A 23,075-nucleotide genomic window follows, 5' to 3' on the forward strand; every position below is an offset into this window, starting at 1 on the left:
CTAGATAATGTAGTTATATCTCCCACCGCGCATAGATGAATGCCTGTCTTCTTGTTGTATTATGTCCCTCCTCCGCCTCTGACATGAATAGTTAACAGAGAGGTGGAGGAGGGACAGAAACCTGAGAGTCACCGCACCCCTCCCTCTCCTCGGCTGGCCAATGGCAGGCTACTTACAGCTTAGAGTTGAGGGCTGTGAAACTATATAACAGTGGTGCTCTGAATCAGCAAGGAGCCGTAGCTCTCAGATTAAAAATCAACCGCGCACTTGTGCAACAGGAAATTATACACCATTTCGAGCAAAATCTCTGCATCAAAATCAACAGCAGCAATGAAGACAATACTGGCAACTCTGACTCTCTGCCTGGTGGTGCTCACCGGCACAGGTTTCCCTATGGACAAGAAAGGGGGCTCATCCTCCGGCAGTGCCGCCAAGGAGAAGCGCGTACAGTACGCAGCGTGGGATGACGTGAACGTCATCGCTCACGGCCTGCTGCAGCTGGGCCAGGGGCTGAAGGAGCATGTGGACAAGACCAAAGTTCAGATGAGGGACATTTCCACCAAGCTGAAGGTCTTCAACCGCACAGTGACCGAGCTGGGGAAGGAGAGCCAGAAGCTGCGAGTGGAAGGGGAGGCCCTGAAGGCTCGAGCCCATGGACTGGAGGACAGAGAGGGACAGCTGCTCAACGTCACGGCCGAGCTGAGGGAGAAGGCGGAGGAGATGCAGCACGAGAGGAGGACGATGAGCGAGAGGATGAGCCGGCTGGAGGAGAGGGTGGACGGCATGCTGCAGGGAGAAGCTTCGCCGCCCGACACAAGCGCTGGTGCCAAGAACAACAGTGATGCTCGCAACATCCAGGTGAGAATGCGAGTTTCTGACTTTTTTATGTTGAGAATTAGTTTGGGAAAGCAGAAGATGTTAAGATAAGTGGAGGGAAATGAGTTAGTTTGGGAGAAAAAACGGGCTAAATAAGGCTCGCCACTGTATGCAAAACATAATTCATATACGCATAAATTCAAGACGAGTCTCACAAAGTAGCCTACAAACTGTTGTTTTAAAGCAGCAGATGGTTCAAGGGACTCAAGTCAAGTTACTGGATGTACAGTGCGCATGGACCGTTGGTCTTTGTGGGAGCTCAAAGGCACTAAATGAAAATGCACAAAGGGCAAGCAGCGGGTGGTGGGCATGGCGTTGAGAGAGAGCGTGCAGTACGTGCAGGAACATGTTAAAAGGCTACGGGACAAAGAGGTCTGCACGCATCAGCTGGAAGAATGTGTGACTAATTTTTCACAGCTGGAACATTTTACAACCTGTAGATTATTGGGCCCATATGGCACCGGCTTATGTTAGTTGCGCTTTCTTCTAATTTATCGGTTTACAATGCAGTATGTGAGCCTGAAAGGCTTCAATAGTGGGAGGGAAAACCCCGCGTTCCGAGTGTTACATAACGCTTAACAGCAGCACAGAACAAGTGTTTCTCATTATTAAGGTGTGGAAATGTGCCTATGGTCTATGTCTCGGGTTTTTGCAAGGAACCCCTGCAAGTGGCCCGTTTGTTGTGTTCATTCTGGTGATGTCATCTAAAGTTCTATGGCGCCACGGGCACATTTTACGCACAGGCACCGTGTCGAATAAAAGTGATTAAACGCAAAAAAATAAAATGTTTAAACGTGGTTTCTTTGTTTCATTTTTCTGTCAGCTGATGCTGGAGGGTCAGAACAAACGCATTGACGATCTGATGGGGCGGATCAGACTCCAGCAGGAGAAGCTTGACAAGCAGAATGTGCGCATCAGGACCCTGCAGAGTCAGGTGAGGAAGACACGCTAACAGCTTGCAAACACACGCACTTGTATTCCGCATCTTTCAAATTTTGTCAAATTTTCTGCAATCTCATTTGTCGTAACTTTTTTTTTTTTTTTTTTTTTAAAGGTGCAACAATCACGACAGAGACCATCCTCGCGGAGCAGCAACACTGACGTGCAAAAAAGTGTCGTCGCCGAGCAACGCGACTCACCAGTCGGTAAGTAAAATGCTCCAAATCCCCTCCTGACACCCTCTTAAGTCCACTGGACAAAATCTGACGCCAAATGTGGCGAGGCCATCTGTTTAGTAAGGCTATAAAGAAGCTTAAATCACAAGCAATTAAAGTCAAGGAATCTAATCAACTTGGGACAGGCGTCTCTGCTCAGCGTGACGCCAAAATAGGGTGAACGTTTTGCACAAGCTGTGCCTTTTAGCCTGTGAAATCTTATGGGCATTATTCAACTAATACAGGACACCATTAACACAATTAAATGAGTGAACAATAACGTAGACATCTTACATTTCAGAACTGTAAACTATAATATGCATCTTTATTGTTGCCTCTTTCAATCATCAGGACATAATTGTACTGGAAATAAGAAATACAAAATGAAGATAGTCAGAATAAGGCTCAGTTTAGTCACTGCCCCTCATGCATTGGCCTCAAAGGCAGTAAATGATGCCCTGGGTGTGAAGCCACGCCAAGCAGCTGCTGCTTCCCTCTGAACGTGACTGCATAATGAATGCTTTCATCCAGACTTTACTGGACTGGATACACACACAACGGGGGAAGAGTTTAAACACATGTTCAGCTTTCTTACCCACTCACTGAAAGTCAGTTTACCCCTCAAAGAAGACGAAAAGGACGATGGGAGGATTTACTAGATGAAAGAGAAATGTATGCAAATTAAAATGGCAGATTTGAATGAATACAGATGAATTAATTGTGGAATAAATTACACAAAACAGTCAAACCTCTGTTTCTGATGGCCATAGATGAGAAGTAGGTGAAAGGTGAACATGGCTGAGGCAAGATTTGAGACCAGTCAGTCAGCACAAATTACAATAAAACCTCAGAGAACTGACAGCCGGATTTGAGGAATGAGGAAAGAAACAAGTCTCTCTGGCAAAGTTTCAACTGGGGTAAAGTTCGCTTGTGACTGAGGGTGTTCAAATCAGGTCTCAAAGCTCTACAGGATTACTCACACCGTTCGTTTCTGTGGTTTGTGTGTGTGTGTGTGGGGGGGACCGGGAAATGACGAGGGAAGGCTTTGTACAAATCTAGCATGCAATGTTCTTCAGATTACTGTCCATGTGCCTGAGCCAAGAAAAAAGGAGGGAAAAAAGGAAACAGTAGTCTATATTTATCTGTGAACTTTGTACAGGTATCCTCCACTGTTTTGAAGACTCTCTCCTCCTCCCCCTGTCAAGACGTTTTTGAGTAAAACAAACATTTGTATAGCCCTCAAGAATGAGCAACCTTTCCCCTAGATCTGTCAGGGAGTCAGACATCCCTCCTCCTCCTCTTCACTCATCCTCTCCTCTCCTCCCCCACCACAACACACAACCCCCCCCCCCACAACTCCATCTCCACCTTCTCTCACATTGTAATGAACAAGAAGTGTGCCAAAGTTCAGGAAAACCCCTGACCCCGAGGCAGACCACAGACACAACTGGCCACCAAGAGTTCATAGCTCCAGGGAAAGGACATGACACACAGCTGGTGTGGATGGTCACATTAAAACAATATGCAGGCAAATATACAACAAAAATCCATTAAACATGAGCAAAAAAGACATTTTTGTTGTTGTTTCAAGATATTAAATAGCATCACAAGATGATGTCATCCATGATTATAAAGGGATTACTGGAGAGATGCTATTGGTCCTGTGGTCTGGAGTCCCCTGCTTTGTGTTTCCGCCTTCTCCGATGTCCCTATACAGCAGCAGCCCCTAAACCCCCCCCCCCCCCCCCCCCCGATCACTCCCCATGCATTCACCAGCCATGCACTACTGCGTCACCGACTGGCTGCTGTGCATGTGAGGGAGGTGTGCCGAGCCAGGGAGGAGGGGGTTGAGGAATGTAAAGGGTAGTAGAGTGTGCAGCGCAATAGCCTGGAAGGCAAGGCAGCCGTAAACAGGGACGTCTGCTTGGGAACTGGGAGAAAGGTCATATTTATAACCGAGACACAAGTTGTCACTCTCTCCCTCTTGTTAAGGCTCGGTCAAAGGTTCTGTAGGGTACACATGTATATCTCCAGACTCACAGATAAGCTCACTCCAAACAATAGTCGTTCAGTATTTGCAGACTTCCTTAGGTGTGAATTACCTATTTATCAAGGCAGGATGGAGTAAAAGTTCAGTTAGAATTTGGCAGCGGCCCAGCAAACTTACAATCTTAATTATACTCAACTTTCTTTTTTGTTGACCTTCATCACAACAACAGAGTTCAGGGGAGTAAGGATGAAGCAAAACACACGTGTTAAAAGTGTCATGTAAATAGCATGGCCAGCAGTGTACTGTTCTCATTACAGTGACACTGTACGGAGCTGGTTGTCTAAACATTGTTTTTTTCCTTCTTCTTCTTCTTCTTCTAGAGATGGCATCAGACTGTCATGAGCTGTTCCTGAGAGGAGAGAGCACAAGCGGGGAATACACCATCCAGCCAATAAATGCAGAGCCCTTTCAAGTGTTCTGTGAGATGACAGCTGGTAAGTGGAGTGAAATAGTTTTCACCTTTGTGTCTTTCTCAGTGCGGGTTAGCCAACAATTGCTGAGCACTTAGACAATCAATCACCGACTTTCAACAACTCAAGAGGTTACCGATTTGGTTTATACAACTTTTTCTAATCGTTCTGTTTCTGTCTTTCTGTCCAGATGGCGGATGGACAGTGATCCAAAGGCGCCAAGATGGCTCAGTTGACTTTGATCAGCAATGGCATGCCTACGAAAAAGGCTTTGGCAGCTTGAATGGTAAATGCTCTTTTGACTTTGATCTCACTCTCACTAACTAAACAGGTGCTGGCCGGCCTACCCAGGGTCAGATTAGTTCACACAGTATTACTGTCTTTTACAACCACTGGATCAAAGGGCAGCATCCATCCCCCAAAAGCATCTTATCGCTGATAAGCTTAAGATGGATCAAAGGCAAACAGAAGTCAACACAGCACAAGTCACTGTCTCCACTCTGGGTACATTTCTCACCATTTCTCTTCTTCTCTTTGTTTTCTTCTCTAGGAGAGTTCTGGTTGGGGTTAGAAAAGATCCACTCCATTGCCAAAGATGGCGGCTACATCCTCAACATCATGCTCGCTGACTGGAGCGGTGACTCAGCATCCGTCCGCCTCCCCTTCCAGCTGGGCGGACAGGAAAACAAGTACTCGCTGAAGATTCAGAAGACAGACGCTTTCAGCCCTTTGGAGAGCTCCCTGGTGACCGACGCCACCACCGGCCTGCCCTTTTCCACCCACGACCAAGACAACGACCAGAAAAACGACACCAACTGCGCCAAGCACCTCTCTGGTGAGTTGTAAATGATAATCACAATCATAAATGCCTCTGTTAGTTTATTTTCCAGTTTGGGACCTAACATGATTTTGTCCTTTGTCTTGCTAGGTGGCTGGTGGTTCAGTAACTGCGGTCGCTCCAACCTGAACGGCAGATACTTCCAGAGCCCTCCTCCAAAGCAGCGGGACCAGAGGAAGCAGAGCATCTTCTGGAAGACCTGGAGGGGCCGCTACTATCCTCTGAAGTCCAGCAGGATGATGATCGCCCCCGCTGTGATCGTGAACAAGTCATAAAGAATAGAAAAGAGACAAAAAGAAAAAGTTCGAGACAAAGACGAGGGGGAGAAAGACGTACATTTTTGGACTGTTCTTTCTTTTCTTTGATGCTTGGTTGATGAGTTAGAGGTTTCCATTTTCCCTGGTTGTCTCCCTGCGAGGAAGAGCTCACACTAGAGCCAAGGCCCTCAAAATAGAAGCTAAAAAGAACTCACGTTAATGAGTTTCAGGTTTCCACTGCTCTGTTCTCCGAGAGACGAGCAGATTCCTCCCCTGCACCTAGAGCCACAGATGGAAAAAGGGACAAAAAAAAGAAAAGAACTTGCGGTGGAAAGTTTTCCGTATGTCGTACTATTGCAGTTGATCCCATCTGTTGGCACGAAGCAGGGGCCCCTAGTCAGGAGAGAATCACAGGGCGAGTCCCGGCCCATCCGCTGTGCTCTAAGCCACAAAAGATTTCCAACAAGTAGAGACGCATCACCAGACATGTGGTGTCAACTGTGTATGTGGGCTGCTGTTGAGCTTGAATGTGGTTTTGTAGCAAGTAAACTGTAGTTTACTTGCAAAACAGATAAAGAATTGCTTGTAAAGGATGCATGTTGGAGTGAAATGCAGGTGGATTAAAAACCCAATGGAGCGGACCAAGTAATTTGAACAAAGAGTCATTTTCCACTTAGAATGATGAGATTCATGTTCAGAAGCATTATGTAAAGTTATAAATCACTGTAAACTAGGATTGCGACGCAGAAACTTTGTTCAGACTGATGTTGTTGGGGCAATGAAAACCATTCCAGCCTTTTGTACAATATATTTTCTGTCTGCAATTTTGAATGAAATTAAGAATATTCTTCGCTGACTTAAATTTTCTGTGGAGATTTTGGTGATGTTGAGTCATATTGACTTATTTCAATATGAGAGGCATGGTTTGTACATAGTGTATGAAGGAATGTAATCTTTTCAGAAATGTAACTGTTACTGATTCGTTGTGACATTGTCTGTTGTCTTTGTGACTTGAAGGTTTGCTATTGTAGATGTTCCGTTTCCTTATTTAAATGCTAAAGAATCAATATATATATATATATTTCCGGTGCTACCTGTTTGTAATTTATATTGTCCTTGTCGTGTTTGCCAGATGTAAAATTGTTTTTTAAGAGACTTTAACCGTCGTTGGGGCCATAGTGAGCCAATAAAATTGATTTAAACTATTATTGCTTTTTGTCCGTCTCTTCTGTGTGACTTTGACAGTATTCACAAGTTTGCAACAAATACAACTTAACTGATAACAGAACTGAAACAGAAATGATATCACAGAAGCAAATAATATTGGTACACTTGGGCGGCACGATACTATTTTTAAGATTGCACAAAAAGCAGTGCTATGATTTGGATGTTACACAGGGACCATGAAACATGCTGAGAACTCTCTGTTCTGATAGCATGTAACAAAAAATATCATGAAAAATGTGTTCACAAGTAGAGTCAGGATAAGTGGATAGGCTTGTAGTTAAGCAACTTGTTTACTTTACATGTTGTCATATCAAAGCTAATTACCCTCAAATGAAGAAGTGTTACAGTTGCCAAATTTGTTCCCCATTACTGGTGGAATGAAGAATGGTTAGTTTAATCTGTGGTTTAAATGAGCGCATTTCAAACTGTTCATTGTTCACATATTGTTGTTTTACATGTAAACCAATGAAGATATGCGCTTTGATTTTCATTCAAATTTGATTTATTTTTAAGATTTGTAAAATAATCCTCTCCGGTCAATTGAACATTTCACTCTTTATCAATCCAACCAAATCCGGCTGGATAGCGAGTCTTTCTCTGTAAACCACCTGCGGTCCCAAACCCACAGAGGAGAGCCGAGCCTCTTCATTGAGCCACACGTGGCAGATCTCTTGGATCTTTTTAGCAGATTAGATATGTTACGTGGAAACAAACTTCAGGAGCTTCAAGGTGTCAGCTTTGATTTTCCAGGTTACCACTTTCTGATTCCTTGGTTGGGCTTAATGTTAAAAGTGTTTCATCCCTACTGATCCGCCTGGCTCGGGATCAACCTCTGTAACACCTGATCTGATGGCGTGTGCTCTGGACTGACCTCTCCCTCCAAGCGCATCGGGTGCAGCCGGTGAAAGTCGATGCCTGGCCGCCACAGTATACGTTATTTTAAAACATGGGGACGGCACTTGTTACCTGCAGAGCACGGCAGTTTAGTATCCCATCTTCTCCTCATTTTACAAAGTTCTCTGAAAAGGAATAGGGAGATGCGCTCCTTTCGCTTTCTCGACGGTTCATACTAAGGCTTCGCACCAAGCCTGTGTGTGCCGAGGGGATTTATCTGATCCCTGTGGTGCTATCAGCTCAAGGTTAGGCATCACTCACCGACGAGGAGGAGAACCCTATTATTAAAAGGTAACCATGGCAACAAAGAGAGGTGACAGAAGAGCCTCAAGCATATGCGGCTTCTCTTGGTGTGGAGGGCTTGAAAGCCCTTGTTGTTGCAGCAGTGGTGGAGCTTTGGTCAGGTGCTGCTGATGTGAACAAGAAGACAGATGGCGATGGAAATAATTATGGCTCGAAGTGGACTATCAGTATGAGAAAACACAAGCGTGGGAAACATGAAACAAAACATGCTGCAATCATATGACATGCATGAATAAGAACACAGCAGGAAAAGAGAGCATGTGATTGTTTCATACATTTATTCATTATCATGTACAAATTTAATTCCGGTGGTACAAAGCTGTTGTAAGACTCCAGTGCTCACCCTCCTGTTGTCTTTATTGCAGTAAAAAAAGGAAATACCAGCATGATCAAGAGTCAAGAGGTACTTTGGCAAATATAAATTATGTGTTAAGAAGGCAAGCAGACATCTCGAGAAATGTAACGTGAGGGGAAAGAACGGCGCAGAAATATCAATAAGCGGCCGGCTCATGTCAGCACGCATTTAAAAAAAAAAAAGAAAAAAAAAAGGATAAAAATCCATAAAATATTTTATTTTAAACAACACACAGTTAAAACAAGTGGACAGCAGAAGAGTCTCAGTGTTCTTCCTTTCTTCATCGTTACACAAACTGCGAGATACGGACCCACAGCATGTATGGATATTGCAATTCTGTGTGTGCGCTCGTGAGTGTATGTATCTTACATATGTATAGTGTGTGAGCTCATGTCTGCGATTATGCGTATAGTATTCCATTTCATATCTCTGAACTGTAGTCCCATTCCTTCCACTGACTCAAGTGATTAAAACAGCGGGAAGAGCGAGGAGGAGGAGAGGGGGGGTGGGGGGGGGGGGGGAACAATGCGATAACATTTGGCAAAAACCCATCATGGTTGCAGAGGTGAGGACGTGGGTGAGTGATGAGTCAATGTGACACAGCCTGCTAATATTTCTCCTTGTCTTTGTTTGGCTTTCAGGGTGAGACACCAAATCTCTGTGCTCGTAACCCATACCCCAGACTGTACACAGGGTGGGGGGGGGCATGGAAGAGACAGCGCGAACAAGCGAGTAACAACATGAGACAGACCGAGCGAAAGAGGGAAGTGTAGTGGAAAGTTTATGTGACTAGTTCATAGGAGAGAGTGGCTCGTGGCTGCAGAGACGCTCTCTCGATGACAGGGTGAACAGTTGGACACTGGGGGTTTGGGTGGAGAGGAGAGGAGAGGGGAGGGGAGGGGGAGTAAAGGTGGGCGGTGAGCTGGAGGGGGAAAAGGAGGACAGAGGGGGAAACTAGACTTCACTTCTCCCCTGCTGTTTCATTTCAGAGGTATTGTTGTAGAAAGTGCAGCAGCATTATCTCGTAGTGCTCTCCAGACTCAGGGCAGCGGATGCTGTGTCGCTCGTTGGGGTATACCTGAAAAATGGAAATAGGGCAACCACATTACAGAGTGATGTGTGATACATGGATGTATCCAGTAAAATCAACGTAACATAACATATATAACCCTGAAATTTATTTTTGCACCGTTTTTTTTTTAGTACTATTTAACATTAGAGCGGTCTAAGGCAATATACAAAACACATTTGTTGTTGGTTTTGTGCATTTTTGTGTTGCAGAGATAATAACAAAAACATGTATGATGATTATGTCCATCTGGTATTCACATGGCAACTTCAAAAAAAATGTGTTAAGTGGGTAGAAGAAGGCTTGTGATGCTAACCTGAAGCTGATAGGGCTTCCCAGCACGGATTATCTGTGACACGAGGAAGTTGGTGTGGAAAAAGTGCACATTCTCATCTAGAAATCCATGTAGAATCAGCAGACGGTTGGGTCTGGAATGACAAGGAACACACGGTTACAATATGATGAGCTTCCACTGTAAGACAAACCATTAAAACACATTCATCCATTCACCATTAAGCCCTTCATGACATGTAAAACAGGAAAAGCCTAAATAAAAAATAGAAAAGGTAAAATACTGCAGCTGCAGGGCTTCAGAGACTCTAGTTTCACTCCAGCATCATAGAGCAGTGCTCCAACATGCCGTTTGTCAGGCCCTCAAGGTTTCCCTAGCCTGCCACTTGAAAATCCTAATTTCACCTTTCTACATTTTAATAACTGCCGTTATAAAGGGAGTCAAGGGATCTTTTCTTATTCGCAATGCAAGGAACAGATCACCAACGTGTGCATACCTGAAAGAAAGAAGCTTCACGGCATGGACATGTTTTCATAAAGCATTGCTTTCAGTTCAAAGTGTTCAAAGTTCATTTTAGGTTAAGGACCATAATGACCCCAACACAAATATGTGGTGGAAGAATGGCATCCCCCATGTGTAAGAGGGAATGCCCGAATCATCAATCACGTGTCAGGGTCCTTCAAAGAATTTGAAGCACGACTTGACAGGAAATCATGAAACGCGTACAGATGTCTATGCACCTACACGTGCAGCACGGTTAAATTGGTTTGAATAACATCTGAACTATTTAGAAGTTTCAAGCACTAAACTTGTAAAAAGAAAGTGTGTGTACTGACTCGCTGGGCAGCTTGTCCACGTGCAGAGCCACAGAGCCTTCCTCGTAGCCCTGCTGGTTGTTCTCAGGCACGTCCATGTAACGCTCTGTGTAGCCGGTGTCGTACGCCATCCACACAGTCACCGGGGCGCCTGCAATGGCCAACTGACAGGGAACGTAGACAACGTAGTCAGATGGAAAAGAATGAAGGATAAAAAAACGGTATCTTACTCTGGAGAGCAACTCACGAAGAAGAAGGTGGTTGCTTAGATTTATAGTATAATTCTAAAGTATATGTTCAGTGTATTTTGATGTTTTTGACGCAGTTGGATATACATTTAGCAAAAAACAACAACATTGGAATATTAAACCTTCGCTCCCTGTAGCTCACAGAATTATCTGTGAATATACTTACTGAGTAAAGGTTATGAACAAACACATTGTGCAACACAGACACCATGTGGATGTAAGCTGCAACTACATCGCAATGAATTCTGTGCGTACTGTAGTGATACAAACTATCACTATGCTCACTCACAGAATGAGCGTGTGGTTTAAGGATAAAAGAAGCGTCCTAACCTTGAAGACGTTGGGTCGCTGAATGAGGCCCATGAGAGAGAGGAAACCTCCGTAGGACCAGCCGTGAATGGCAACACGGCTCAGGTCCACAAATTTAAACTTCTCCGCCACATACTGCAGCCCCTCCACCTGGTCTTCGATCTCCACCTGACCCTGAAGAGACACGTGTTAATCAGAGTGGTATCGAACTTGGTAATTGTGCATGTTTTTATGGCATTCCATCATGTATAAAGCGATAGATTCAATACTTTACCATTTTGTTTTTCAGTGCTCCTTCAAATTCAAGGCCCCTCTGACAGGAACCCCTCCCGTCAATGACGACCACAGCGTAGCCCAGAGACGCCAGCGTGTTCAGACGGAGGTACTTCATCCCCTTGAAGGAGTTGTTCACCAGCTGCACCTGAATACGTACACAAAATGTTGTTTTATCTACACGGTCATACAGATTTAAAGCTGTGAACACTAAATATTGATAACATCTCAATCCTAGATTAAACTGAATGTGTATCCACGGACCTGTGGGCCTCCATACACAAAGAGAACCGTGGGGTGTTTCCTGCCAGGCTGCAGGTTGTGAGGCTTGTACACCATCCCGTGAAGCTGGAAGCCCGACTTCCCTGGAAAGTCAAAAATCTCAGGTGGATTGTAATCTCCCGGGCAACCTGGAAGACACATTAACACATGTGTTCGTTAGGTTAGCACCTTCTCAAACTATTAGGGATCAACTCCTCTGGGAACTTTAGAGGGATGGGTCTGCAAAACCACACTTAAGTGATTTGGTATTAATTGTGATACATTTTCTTTTGGAAAGTTAGAGATACTCTGGAACCAGTACTGCAATATGTCCTGCAGTACTGGGGTTGGTACAGGATTATTTTTCCTTTACACCTGACATTGAAATTCTGAAACTGTTCTGCTTTTCCATTCTTCTACTTCCAAAATAGGGTGTTTAATTGAGAGTTAATAGCACCAACATGCGCCGTGACTCTAGGGGGGGGACCCCTGTATCATGTTATGTTCACACTACCAGCGAAAAAAGCAACAAAACAGCCAGGAGTAGCCAGCTCCTTTGTCACTGAGTCACAAGCGCTCATTAATGTAGCTTTTAACGAAACACAATGAAATGTGTTGAGCGTCTATTTGTAGCTTCATGTCACCGGCTTCCACTGACTTGCAACCTGTTGCTGTGTCGCTCGTGGTGTGAACACAGCATAAAGGTTGGCTGTTACTCTTTGACCCCTAAACTTCTAACAAAGCAGAAACACCTGTAAACATAACAGGCAAGAATTACCGTCTCACTCCGGGTACTTTTAATGAATCATAAACGACAATTAACTCCGACAAGAATCGCTGTGGATGACAAAGGTGTTTGAGCAGCACATTATGGGATTGCTGTCAGGATTGTCTGGAGGACGCGACTGTGGATCGAACTGACTGTCCTTGATTTAATCAAAGCCAGACCTCCGCTCTCCCCTACAGACTCTATTGATTGTTCCAAAAATAAAAGCACAGACAGTCGGGGGAACCTTCAAACCTGGCCAGACTGCTCTCTAAAAAAAACTACAATAATGTAAATACAATCAGGGAACTACTGTACGACGGTTGTCACATGTCACTTCCTGTTTACCTGGTGATTCCATCATGCTGGCCCAGAACTCAGGTAGCATGTGTAGTGGGTCATCCTCTGAGCTGCTCAGTTTGTAGACGTGAACACATGGAGGCGTACTCACATTACTGTAGTGGCTGACAAAAAAGTCAAAGTTCTGCAGAATAAGAGAAGGGAGAGAGTTGCAAAATATATTAAAATAGAATTATGTACAAAATAGAACTGACAAAGAAGGAACGGAAAGGCTGAGGGAGGAATTATAATGTAACACCACATACTACAAGGATCTGAGTTAAAGCCCAACATGAGCCACCGTCAATGTAAACTACATTCATCCCATATACTGCAGATCATCAGCCTTCCTCAGGTTTCAAAGGTAATTTAACTTTTATTGTTCTTAAATTCTTAAATCTTCTATTTGCAGCACGCACACTAAATCACAATCTGCCCAAGTTGTGTTACCTCTGCAGTCACTTGTTGTGATTTAGTTCTTTTCTAGGTCATGATACAAAACTTAAAATACATTAAACAACATTATTGATCTTGGAAAATGTACAATCTGCTGATATTTTCTTTTACTGAAGCGTTTACTTTTTGAATTATAACTACAGCTAGCTGCCAAAAAGGGATTGTGATGAGAGCAATACTCCAACAACATTGTGGGCTGTTATGAATATGGATAAACGAACATCTGGATGAGACAAGAACTGAATGGACTAATGAGATGCTCATGTATGTATTTGGGTGAGTGGTTTACCTGACTGACAGAGCAGCTATGAGAGAAGCCAGGCTTGGTTAGTCTGACCACATCTCCAGGTGAGTCATAGCTGACCACGTAGAGGTGGTGCTCCAATGGAGTGTCTCTGGTGCCCTGGAAGTACACCAACTTGGATGCCTCGTTCACCCAAATCTAACAAAAGGGAGAAACATGAAAAAGGACAATGAAAAGACAATAGCAGTGAGGCCGAGGCATGATACTGAGAAGAACTATAAAGACACGATGGCATATCTTCATATCAACCTAGTTCTGTATTACTCGTGTTTTAATGTTGAACCCGAGCATGTTGGGAGGAAAGAAAACATTCAGAAACTCTGCAGTTGAGCTCACTGGATTTAAATACATTTCTAAAGCTAACCTTGGAACCATGTCTCGCCAGCACCTCCCATTCTCCACTGGTCAATGTAACCTCCTCCTTGATTGCACATTTGAAGTCTCCTGGAGAAAACAGATAACCGAATCAACATGCTCCTCGACACACCGAACACGTGAACCATGAATATTTGATAGGAAAACGTCAAAGAAATGAAGGAGCATGTCCTAGTTTTTTTACCCTCTGTGTGTTGGTAGTCCTCCGTCCAACGGTGGCAGCCGGGTTGTAACAGGGAGGTGATTTTATACAGATGGCTGAAACCCGTTTTAGACTCGTTTACCCAAATGAAAGTAAACTCATCTTCTGCCGTTTGAATAAAAGGATAGAATATATCATGAACCTGCACAAAAGAGAAGAACAGTCAATTACTGAATCCTCGAAGCATTCACAACCGTAACAGTTAGTTTATTATAAAACATCACAGACATTAGTTTAAGGGCACCACGTGGAAAGACCTACATTGATCCAGACGTCTGTAGTCTCTTCATAGATTATGTATGGCTGTGTGTTACTGGGCACTGCCTCCAGACTCTCCTGCCTCTGAGCCGGGTCATCTGTGACCGGGATGAAGAGGGCTGGAGGCAGCAGGACCAGCTGGAGTTTCCTCTGACTGCGGTCCAGCAGCACCGCCCAGCCACTAGAGCGACACAGAGCAGACAGAACTCAGAAGATCGCATTACACAAAATCATAAACATAAGCATCCTGTTCAGTCAAGGTTCGGTTGATAGCGCAGTTTAGGAGACGTGGTTCAGCGTGAGTTCAACAACGCACAATGATACATTTCTTTTGAACAGAGAGTACGTCTCAAAGCCAGACAACATCCTCTGGTTGGGGACTGAGGGAGCATTTTGTCTACAGTCAACTTTTGTAAAACCGTTCTCATTATAAAAATAAGGAACATTTCAGACACTTATCCCAGACTGGGACCCCCGTACAGAGACTGTTTGGTTCAAATACCCAAACCGTGGCAGCCGTTATTATCTGTGTTTCCCAATTCATGTCACGACATTAGTCCCAATACCAGGCTGTATACCTGCTGGTGGTACGTATTTTGAGAATAACCGCACTCACTATTTGCCGTCACTCGTCCAGCCCACTCTGGCGATGTATTCTGTCCCAGGAAACAAGGAGGTGAAGGGGACGACCAGTTCTTTGTCTTGTGTGCTCACAATCTGTAATTACAACCATGAACACACATTAGGAACGCCTGAATATGACTTTGGAGAAGTAAAAAAAGACAAAGACCGGCAGTGAAAGACTTACTCTTCCCTGGTGGTCCGTCTTGATCTCTGCCAGTTTGAGGGTAGCCTGGGGATTTTTGCTACCTGTAAGTAAGGACATTAGGAAAATGTAAAATAATAGAAATTCATTTTTTACATTTAACTGCTCCAAGCCTTTGTGTGTGCACACAGTGTAGGCAGCACTGACCTGTACGGGGATATCTGTATGCGTCTGCTTTACGCTCCTCCAGTGCCGGAGATGGAACATGAATAATCTCTACCTCCGTCTCATCCACCTCTTCATACAGCAGGTACACTGTTTTACCTCCGTTAGGGTCTGACAGGGGGATGAAAAAGAAATTTGAAGCAAGCATATACAGAAAATAGTGGATGCAAACTCAAAATGAACTCATTTCATAGATGGAGGTAAAACTATTTTTTTAAAAGGGAATAATAAATACCTTCCACTGCCGAGGGACTCCACCAGTAACCAGTGAAACGGTCGAACTCTTCTTGGATGACAAATGTTGCTACACCTGCAGACTTGGGGTCCTCCTTTACATTATCCACACCTGGAAAAAGGTAAGTAGTATGAGATGATGATGAAAATACAGGCGAAATCAAAATCGTCTCATATCAAAACAATTTTTGTACTTTTGTACTTTAAAGAGGATACTCAAGCATGTAAAGCTACATATTGCGTGACATTTGATTGCCTTCAGACCTTTGTGGCAGTAAGTGAGTCTCCTTTCCTCGCCAGTCTTAATGTGGGCTATCCACAGGTCATTATTGTTGATGAAGGCTAAGAAGTCAGGGTCTCCAGGGCAGATCTTGGGGTCCATGCGGGTCCCTGAGCACTGGGTCTTGATCTCCACGGGCTTTACAGGAGCAGACTGCTAAAAGCAACATACACAATCTTAGTGCAAGGCAAACAGAGGATGAGAGACCTGTCTGATGCAAGGACGGTCTTCACTGAAGACATGAAAAGGTACACTAAACTCAGTGAGGTGCTGAGATCAGAATTATAACTCAATCTCCCTGAATGATTTAACTCTCAACTCATTTAAAGTAGCTTATCAAAGCTACTAAAGGCTCAAACAGGAAGGAACAATCACAACGCAAAGGGGGTCAAATTTAATGAGACACTAAAAACAATCTCGATCAGTATCCCAGGTTCAAACCGGCAGCTTAAAGCGGACGACGAAGAGGACGACTGTGACAAACATAACAAAATATTTGCTCTACAGACTCTATAGGTTAAAAGATTGCTTGAGAGCGTATTTGGTATCTCTGAGACAGCCGGAAAACTGACCTATAGAAAAGGGTAATATGGTCTTTTGATCATCTCTCCTCTCATAACATCGTTTGCATTGCATGATGAATATGATACCACTAGCAGACCAGCAGTAATACAGATTCAAAATGTACAATCACAATTATTATAAATACAATAAAACGCACGGCTCTCAGCTGTCCGGAGTATCTAACAATTCCAAATTGAAGACACAAACAGCCGTGTACTCACTATGAAGCCATTGCTGCCTCCGTCCTGACAGTAGAAGAGGCTATTGCTGGCCTGAAAGAGGAACAGGCCGGTCTGGGCATGATAGTCATAGGAGGTGATACCGAAGGCTCCGAGACGTTTACGCTCTCTCAGCAACTCCTCCTCTCGAGAGTAGGCCCCCTGGTGCGGTGTGGCCTTAAAGGACAGGAAGTCAGATGTAAGCAGATGTAAACAGAACCACATTCAACTGACCCATCACCCCCAGATCATATAACCGCACAATGGTTGTACGGTTGCTCTCATAGTTTATACCACGGTGATTTCACCACACCTTCAGCGACTGCTTATCTCAAAGTAGTGCTACTTGATACCGGCACTGCACGATCGGGAGGAGATGGGGAATTCACCTGAAAGTGATCCAGCATCTGCTTCCATGACAACACCAAGAGGGCCTCTTTTCGGACCTTCTTGGGGATTTCTGAGTAGAGTAGTGAGTTCTCTCTGCTTCCATAAGGCATTCCTAGTACGCACATGGAAAAGAAACAAAAGGCCTTGTCAACAAGAACAACTGGTGCTAGAGTGGAAAAAGGAGACATTTTAATATCACGAGGCAATCATATTCTGCCCCATCATCAAGCATCAATCAGCTTACCGAGGTAGTACAAGCGGTGGGAGTGGGGTCCGTTCTCATCCTTCTTCTGCACGAACTGGAAATCGTGGGGAGCCTTGTTGGCGATCATGCCAGAGTACTTCCTGCTACAGTGGATGATGTCACGGAGGCCCTCCCACGAGTGTTTCTCCACAAAGAACTGAGACGGGACATCCTCCATCTCAACCACCTCTGTGCTGTCCGAAAGGCCGTCCACAGCCGTCATGCTCACTGTCACACAGCTGGATGTGGACATTAGAAAGATTATGGTGAGAGGTGCAGGAATTCCTTTAATAGTTCGATTGTTTATTCATAAATCTTCCTAAACATCAAAGCAGTTAAAAGGAGGATAACATGAACCCTTTACTGTACCTTTTCCAGATACCCTCTTTATTGTCACAAAGTTTTACCTTCTTGACTCTATGCATTCACCGGTCAGCACACCTCACTCCAATAGCGTAACCTATGAACAAAGTACAGTACCAAGATCTTTCAAAATAGAAAACTAACTAGAGTAAACAGGGGCACATTTCTTTCTCCTTTCTTGACTGATGAGACATTCGTGACTGGGGACCAGTTTGACTACAACACAATGTGCCTCAAAGACGAGACAAACATAAATCATTCATGAAGACTTTTAAGAATATTGAGTCAGAAACATGGAGCCATAACTACAGACCAGATTGACACAAAGGGATTATAATTCCTGTTAAATCTCTCATGTGTTGGATGGATATGTACGGATGAAGTACAGGGAATACCTCACATTCCTCCCTTTATCCTTCTGTGTTGGGTAAAGGATTAGCATGAGCAAACAGTGTTAAAGAAGTAGTGGCAGATTGGTCTGGTACTGTGGTGAGGCAACAAATACAACCAACATAATACCTCAGCTTGAGTCAACAGCTGAAGAGTCAATCCAACAACAACCAGTATCACAGGTTAAGCGGTCACCTGGTACCCACTAGGGGTATCTGTGTAAGGAGTGGGATGATGGAAGTGTATTTACGGATGGAGATCAACCAAAATGTTCAGATCTGACTATTTCTGTGCCTGTACAAGAAGTAGAGTGTCTATAATACTGTTTGTATTCTGCTCAAATCGTCCCCTGCACAGTAAACGTTAGCTTAACTTGGCCTCTGTGTTACTATGTAAAATATGTTGAATGGAAAGAATTACGCTGCAACTTGTACCGTTATAACGTTACACCAAAAGGCCCCATTTTGTCTCTGCGGGGTTACTCAATGGTCAATAGCAATCTTATTTTAAGAGGTGTGTAACAGGTCGGGTAGAATAGTAAAATACCGGAGACGTTAATGTGATCGGTTAGCTAGCTTATAATAGAGCTTTGTTCTCGGATTTCAACTACTCAGTCAGACCGGGGGAAAACACCGGTACATTCATTTGTGTTCACATTCTAAACGGTACGAACGTCGGTTATAATTGGCAGTGAATGGCGAAACCCCAGCTTGTTAGGAAATGACAGTTAACAACCTACGTCTTTTAAAAACATATTCTAAGTTGGCTACATTTTGACATGACAGAGCTCTTGTCAGTTTCGCTCTTGAAGCTAACTAACGGTAGCTACCCGTTAGCCACCTAGCTGGAAGCTAGCGAACCGCTAACTAGCGGCTGCTGGATTTCTGTAAAAAAACAGACGCTTAGTCGCCCGTCACGACAGAACAAGCTGAAATTAAGAAGAATACTTACCAATCTGGCCACTGTTTCTTTAATCAGGTTCTGTGTTTTATTAGCTTGGTGACAATAAAAAGATTGTGCAACTGCTAGAGGTTGAATCCATGGCCCAGAGCGGCCACACACAAAATGCAGCTGAGCGAGAGCGAGGGGGAACCTTAGACCTGATGGAGTTCACACCGGTACTCTTTCAGAGCCGCACTGAGGAGGCGTCAGTGATGGTCAGTGCTGCGCTGCATGTGGCAGCACTGTTTATTACCCCAATTGACCGTTTAGAAATGCATTTCAACATGTCCTACGTACTACTTTTGACGGTGTACAAGCTTGTGTATGTGTGAGACATTAAAGCTCCACTCAGATTAACCGTTGAGACAACCAAGAAAGAAAAAGGGTTAAAACATGACATACGGTACCGAACCTGTCATTACAGACTTATCAGTAGTTTCCCAATAAACAAATGTGTTTAATCCACTGGTGTGACTCTGTACCACTTTTGTTTTAATATTTCAATTTCAGATTTTCTGAAATTCCTCTGTCCTATGGTGAGTTAAAACAATCTTGTTTACTGAAATATTCAGGTCTCGTTGTACCAATCACAACATTGACATTACAAACCTATCAGCAATCTTGAAGCCACTCATATTGTTTATCAAGACACCTCAAAAGGACAGAAGCTCGAACTCTATTATACCCCATACACAAGCATTTGATCTTCATTTTGAAATATTATGCTAAAGAAAGCAAAGCAGACAAGTTCTGTGGAGCAACCGGTTTTTTATTTATACAAAGAACACAGCCATTTTACTTCAGAGGGATGAACCGAGAAGAGTGTGTGGCTCCAATACCGGGGCGACCGTGCTTGACTGGCTTGTAAGTGATGGAGAACTCGCCCAGGTAGTGACCGCACATCTCAGGCTGTGGAGAAGAGGAACACGTTAGTAACAAGATACAGCTGCATGTACAGTAATGTGGTAGTTATCTGAGGTCTGACAAGATTTAAAGCAAAGTATACTTATACTTGTATATATTATTTAAAACCACAAGCTATGATTAGTGTATTTGACTGGGGGAGCTAGGGGTCCGTTTATAGCTCTAAAATAAGCTTCAGTTGTTAACTGGTCCTGAACCAATTATTTATAATCATTATTGTGTAACATCCGGCCCTTACAACACATTTAATGTAAACACATGTATCATTCCAAGTCTACATTTTACAAACTTAACACACTGCAATTCTTTGGTCAAGATGTCAGACTCTTCTTGTACTCTACAGTTCTTTGTGGATCAACTCAAGATGGTTTAACTGACATTTCTGCAAAACACTTACAGAGGCATGCCAAATGCCCAAAATTATCCTTCAGAGTTCCATCAACTGGAGTTGTGCATCAATGACGCGGTTTAATTCAATTTTATTTATATATCCCAATACCACAAATCTGTCTCAGAGGGCTTTACAATCAGTAGAGCATATGACAGCCTCTGTCCTTTGACATCGAAAAAGGGAAAAACTCACCCCGCAAAAAACATATAAACCCTGTATAACATGCGTTATTTGCAGCAACTCGTCAACGATGGTTCTGTATTAATAATAGAACCATTGTTTGATATTGCCTGGCCTGTCAAATGGTCCCGATTGTTGACCATTCTTACACTGAGATTAACTAACGGTAGCTAGTTTGATAGACGGGGACCGAACAACACCAACAAGGAACTATAACTTCTAAATGAGACCAACCGCACGCATTGGTGCTTTGAGTTGTGACAGCCGGCTCTGTACACACAAATGCAACATACCACAACCGTATAAAGCATTTTACCTTCTTCAATTTATACCAATTATGTTCTACATTCTCCAACAATATTACATTTTGTTGGAACTGCAAGCGATATTGCTTCCCAGGAATGTGCCCCGAGTAATGGATAAGAGGCCCAAGAAATCTGGTGTTTCAAAGAGTACATATGTCTCTTCCCACCACCGGACCAACAGCACCTCACCTTGATTTCAACCTGGTTGAAAGTCTTGCCGTTGTACACGCCGACCATGGACCCGACCATCTCTGGCAGGATGACCATGTCCCTCAGGTGGGTCTTCACCACCTCTGGTTTCTCCATGGGGGGAGCCTCTTTCTTTGCCTTGCGCAGGCGCTTCAGGAGGGACTGCTGCTTGCGGCGCAGGCCACGGTTCAGCCTCCTCCTCTGGCGGGCACAGTACAGCTGCATCAGCTGCTCACTACACGGGGAGGGGGAGAGAGGACAGCGCTATCAATGAGGCCCCATGTCATCTTTGGAATAAGTGTCAAGTACTTTATAATATGCACAACAGTGGGTTTGGTCTTCTCACATTCACTTCAACTGAAGCCTGTGCATCAGGCTGATGATTAAGGAATGTGTTGTCTACTCAGCTCCGGCACACAATGATGATACACCTTTATTTAACTCTGATCTTAACGTGATGAACTGAAAAGCTCTCAATACTCATACTTCAGCAACAACTTCTTCTTCTTAGGGGCTGAGCGTGGGACTTCATCAATGGATGTGTGTGGAGTTTGTAAAAGGTTTTATACTGACTAGTATAAAACAGGCTCCAGCTGACCAGCTCAGTAGTGCATCACTTACTAGGACATGTCCAGAAGCTGGTCCAGGTCCACACCTCTGTAGGTGAACTTCCTGAAGGTACGCTTCTTCTTGACCTCGGTGTCTGCCTGAAAGAGAGACACACACCATCCCACTTAAGTATACAGCTCGCGTGAACATAACCCTGAATTCATTGCCACTGTTTAACATCGACAAAAACGCGTATTAACCCTCGCTCGGACCTACAATGACATGATAATTAGGTCATATTTAGTGACGGGAACAGAACCACCGGGTTAGCTTAGCCACAGACGGCTATAGCTAATCCAGCGCCTTTAAGCACACATTTATCGGTCACTCTGTGCAACGATTTAAGACTGAATGGCCAGCGAACGCGTGAAGCTGTCGGATGACAAAGCCAGCCATCCTTATTAGTTACTTTAGAGCTCAGATGAATTCAGATTGTATTTTGGAAAGCTTCTCAAATAATTATACACCTACCATCTTGCCTGAAGTTCCGGGAGAAAAGAACGGGCAGAAGTCTCGTTAGGCCTAATATCGCGCGATTTCAGGCAAACATCCGGTGGTGTTTTCCGGCGGTAGTTCGCACTGTGAACAGCAGGTGGTGCTGTTGTACAAAAACGCCAGTTTTTATTACAGTGTCAAGTTTCTTACCAACGTGTCCACTTTTTTATTATCTTGTCGAGTACTGTAGCTGCACAGCGTTAGTTCTACATATCAAGTGGAAGGAAAACTAAACTAAACAAAAATGTGAATGTTTTGATAGACATGCAGCTTACTAACTCCAGAGAGGAAGAAAGGAAAGTACATTCAAGTACTATACTTGTGTAGCCTACAATTTGGATGTACTTTATTTTAGTATTTCCATTTGATGCCACTTTATACTTCTACTCCACTACATTGTTAACGATTAAACTGGTGGATAACGCCTCTTTACTTTTACTTAAGTCAAACTTTGACTGCTTGTAATTGAGTATTTTTAAATTGTGGTTACTTGTACTTAAAGTATGTAAATACTTCCTCCACCACTGTGACTAATTATTAAACATTTATTGAAGTACTGGGACCTTACTTAAGTATTCCCATTTTAAGAGAGACCACCACATTTCAGCTAAAAATTGTACTTATAACACATTTATCCAATGCCTGCATCAGTACTTACAGTGCAGATTCAATTTTTAATTTGTAAAAAAAAAATGAACAGCTCCTTAAAAATATTTACTGGTACTGATTTTGTACTTTGTTTTATCCTCACTGTAATTAGTTTTGCTTTGAAGGATTCATTCCTGCAACTTCACCTTGAGCTAAATTAGTGAAGCTGAACATCTTGACCTGTTAAGTCCTATAGGAACTTCTTCAGTGGTATCGAGCCATTCAAAGAGCTTTGGTGGTATTAACGAGGTTTGGAGATGTCCTACCTGCCTCCCCTTAATACATTGGGCACAAGATAGATTACTACTCAATTATTCTAATCTCAGACACACATCTCAAAACCTGGACACTTACAACCAAATCGATGTGTAGGGCTACATACCTCTG

The 23,075-nt window shown here is 43.6% G+C and overlaps 3 protein-coding genes across 4 annotated transcripts; 1 reads left to right on the top strand and 2 right to left on the bottom strand.

Annotated features, from left to right (window-relative positions):
• Positions 1-230: 230 nt before the first annotated feature.
• Positions 231-6,785, top strand: angptl4 (angiopoietin-like 4). Its single transcript, XM_079172537.1, has 7 exons — positions 231-858; positions 1,700-1,810; positions 1,931-2,021; positions 4,401-4,514; positions 4,681-4,776; positions 5,041-5,325; positions 5,419-6,785. The coding sequence occupies exons 1-7, from the start codon at positions 331-333 to the stop codon at positions 5,601-5,603; spliced, it is 1,410 nt and encodes a 469-aa protein (XP_079028663.1). The 5' UTR covers positions 231-330; the 3' UTR covers positions 5,604-6,785.
• A 1,534-nt stretch (positions 6,786-8,319) lies between these two features.
• On the bottom strand, positions 8,320-19,045 carry LOC306705693 (dipeptidyl peptidase 9-like). 2 transcript variants are annotated; one of them, XM_079172511.1, is made up of 21 exons: positions 18,957-19,045; positions 17,622-17,712; positions 17,253-17,491; positions 17,008-17,120; positions 16,622-16,795; positions 15,821-15,989; positions 15,558-15,668; positions 15,305-15,433; positions 15,140-15,201; positions 14,948-15,048; positions 14,335-14,512; positions 14,056-14,215; positions 13,861-13,940; positions 13,482-13,634; positions 12,746-12,881; positions 11,635-11,780; positions 11,372-11,518; positions 11,119-11,271; positions 10,562-10,704; positions 9,750-9,861; positions 8,320-9,442 (listed from the first exon to the last, which is right to left on the bottom strand). In XM_079172511.1, exons 2-21 carry the CDS (start codon positions 17,675-17,677, stop codon positions 9,350-9,352), a joined length of 2,655 nt encoding a protein of 884 aa, XP_079028637.1. In that variant the 5' UTR covers positions 17,678-17,712; positions 18,957-19,045; the 3' UTR covers positions 8,320-9,349. The 2 variants fall into 2 exon arrangements, with proteins under 2 accessions (XP_079028637.1, XP_079028636.1); XM_079172510.1 differs by having other exon boundaries at positions 15,821-15,992.
• A 650-nt stretch (positions 19,046-19,695) lies between these two features.
• Positions 19,696-22,068, bottom strand: rps15 (ribosomal protein S15). Its single transcript, XM_079172707.1, has 4 exons — positions 22,017-22,068; positions 21,558-21,643; positions 20,937-21,171; positions 19,696-19,856 (listed from the first exon to the last, which is right to left on the bottom strand). The coding sequence occupies exons 1-4, from the start codon at positions 22,017-22,019 to the stop codon at positions 19,743-19,745; spliced, it is 438 nt and encodes a 145-aa protein (XP_079028833.1). The 5' UTR covers positions 22,020-22,068; the 3' UTR covers positions 19,696-19,742.
• Between the last annotated feature and the right edge of the window lie 1,007 nt (positions 22,069-23,075).

The sequence above is a fragment of the Pholis gunnellus genome (assembly GCF_910591455.1).
Source record: "Pholis gunnellus genome assembly, chromosome: 14".
NCBI classification, from domain to species: Eukaryota; Metazoa; Chordata; class Actinopteri; order Perciformes; family Pholidae; genus Pholis; species Pholis gunnellus.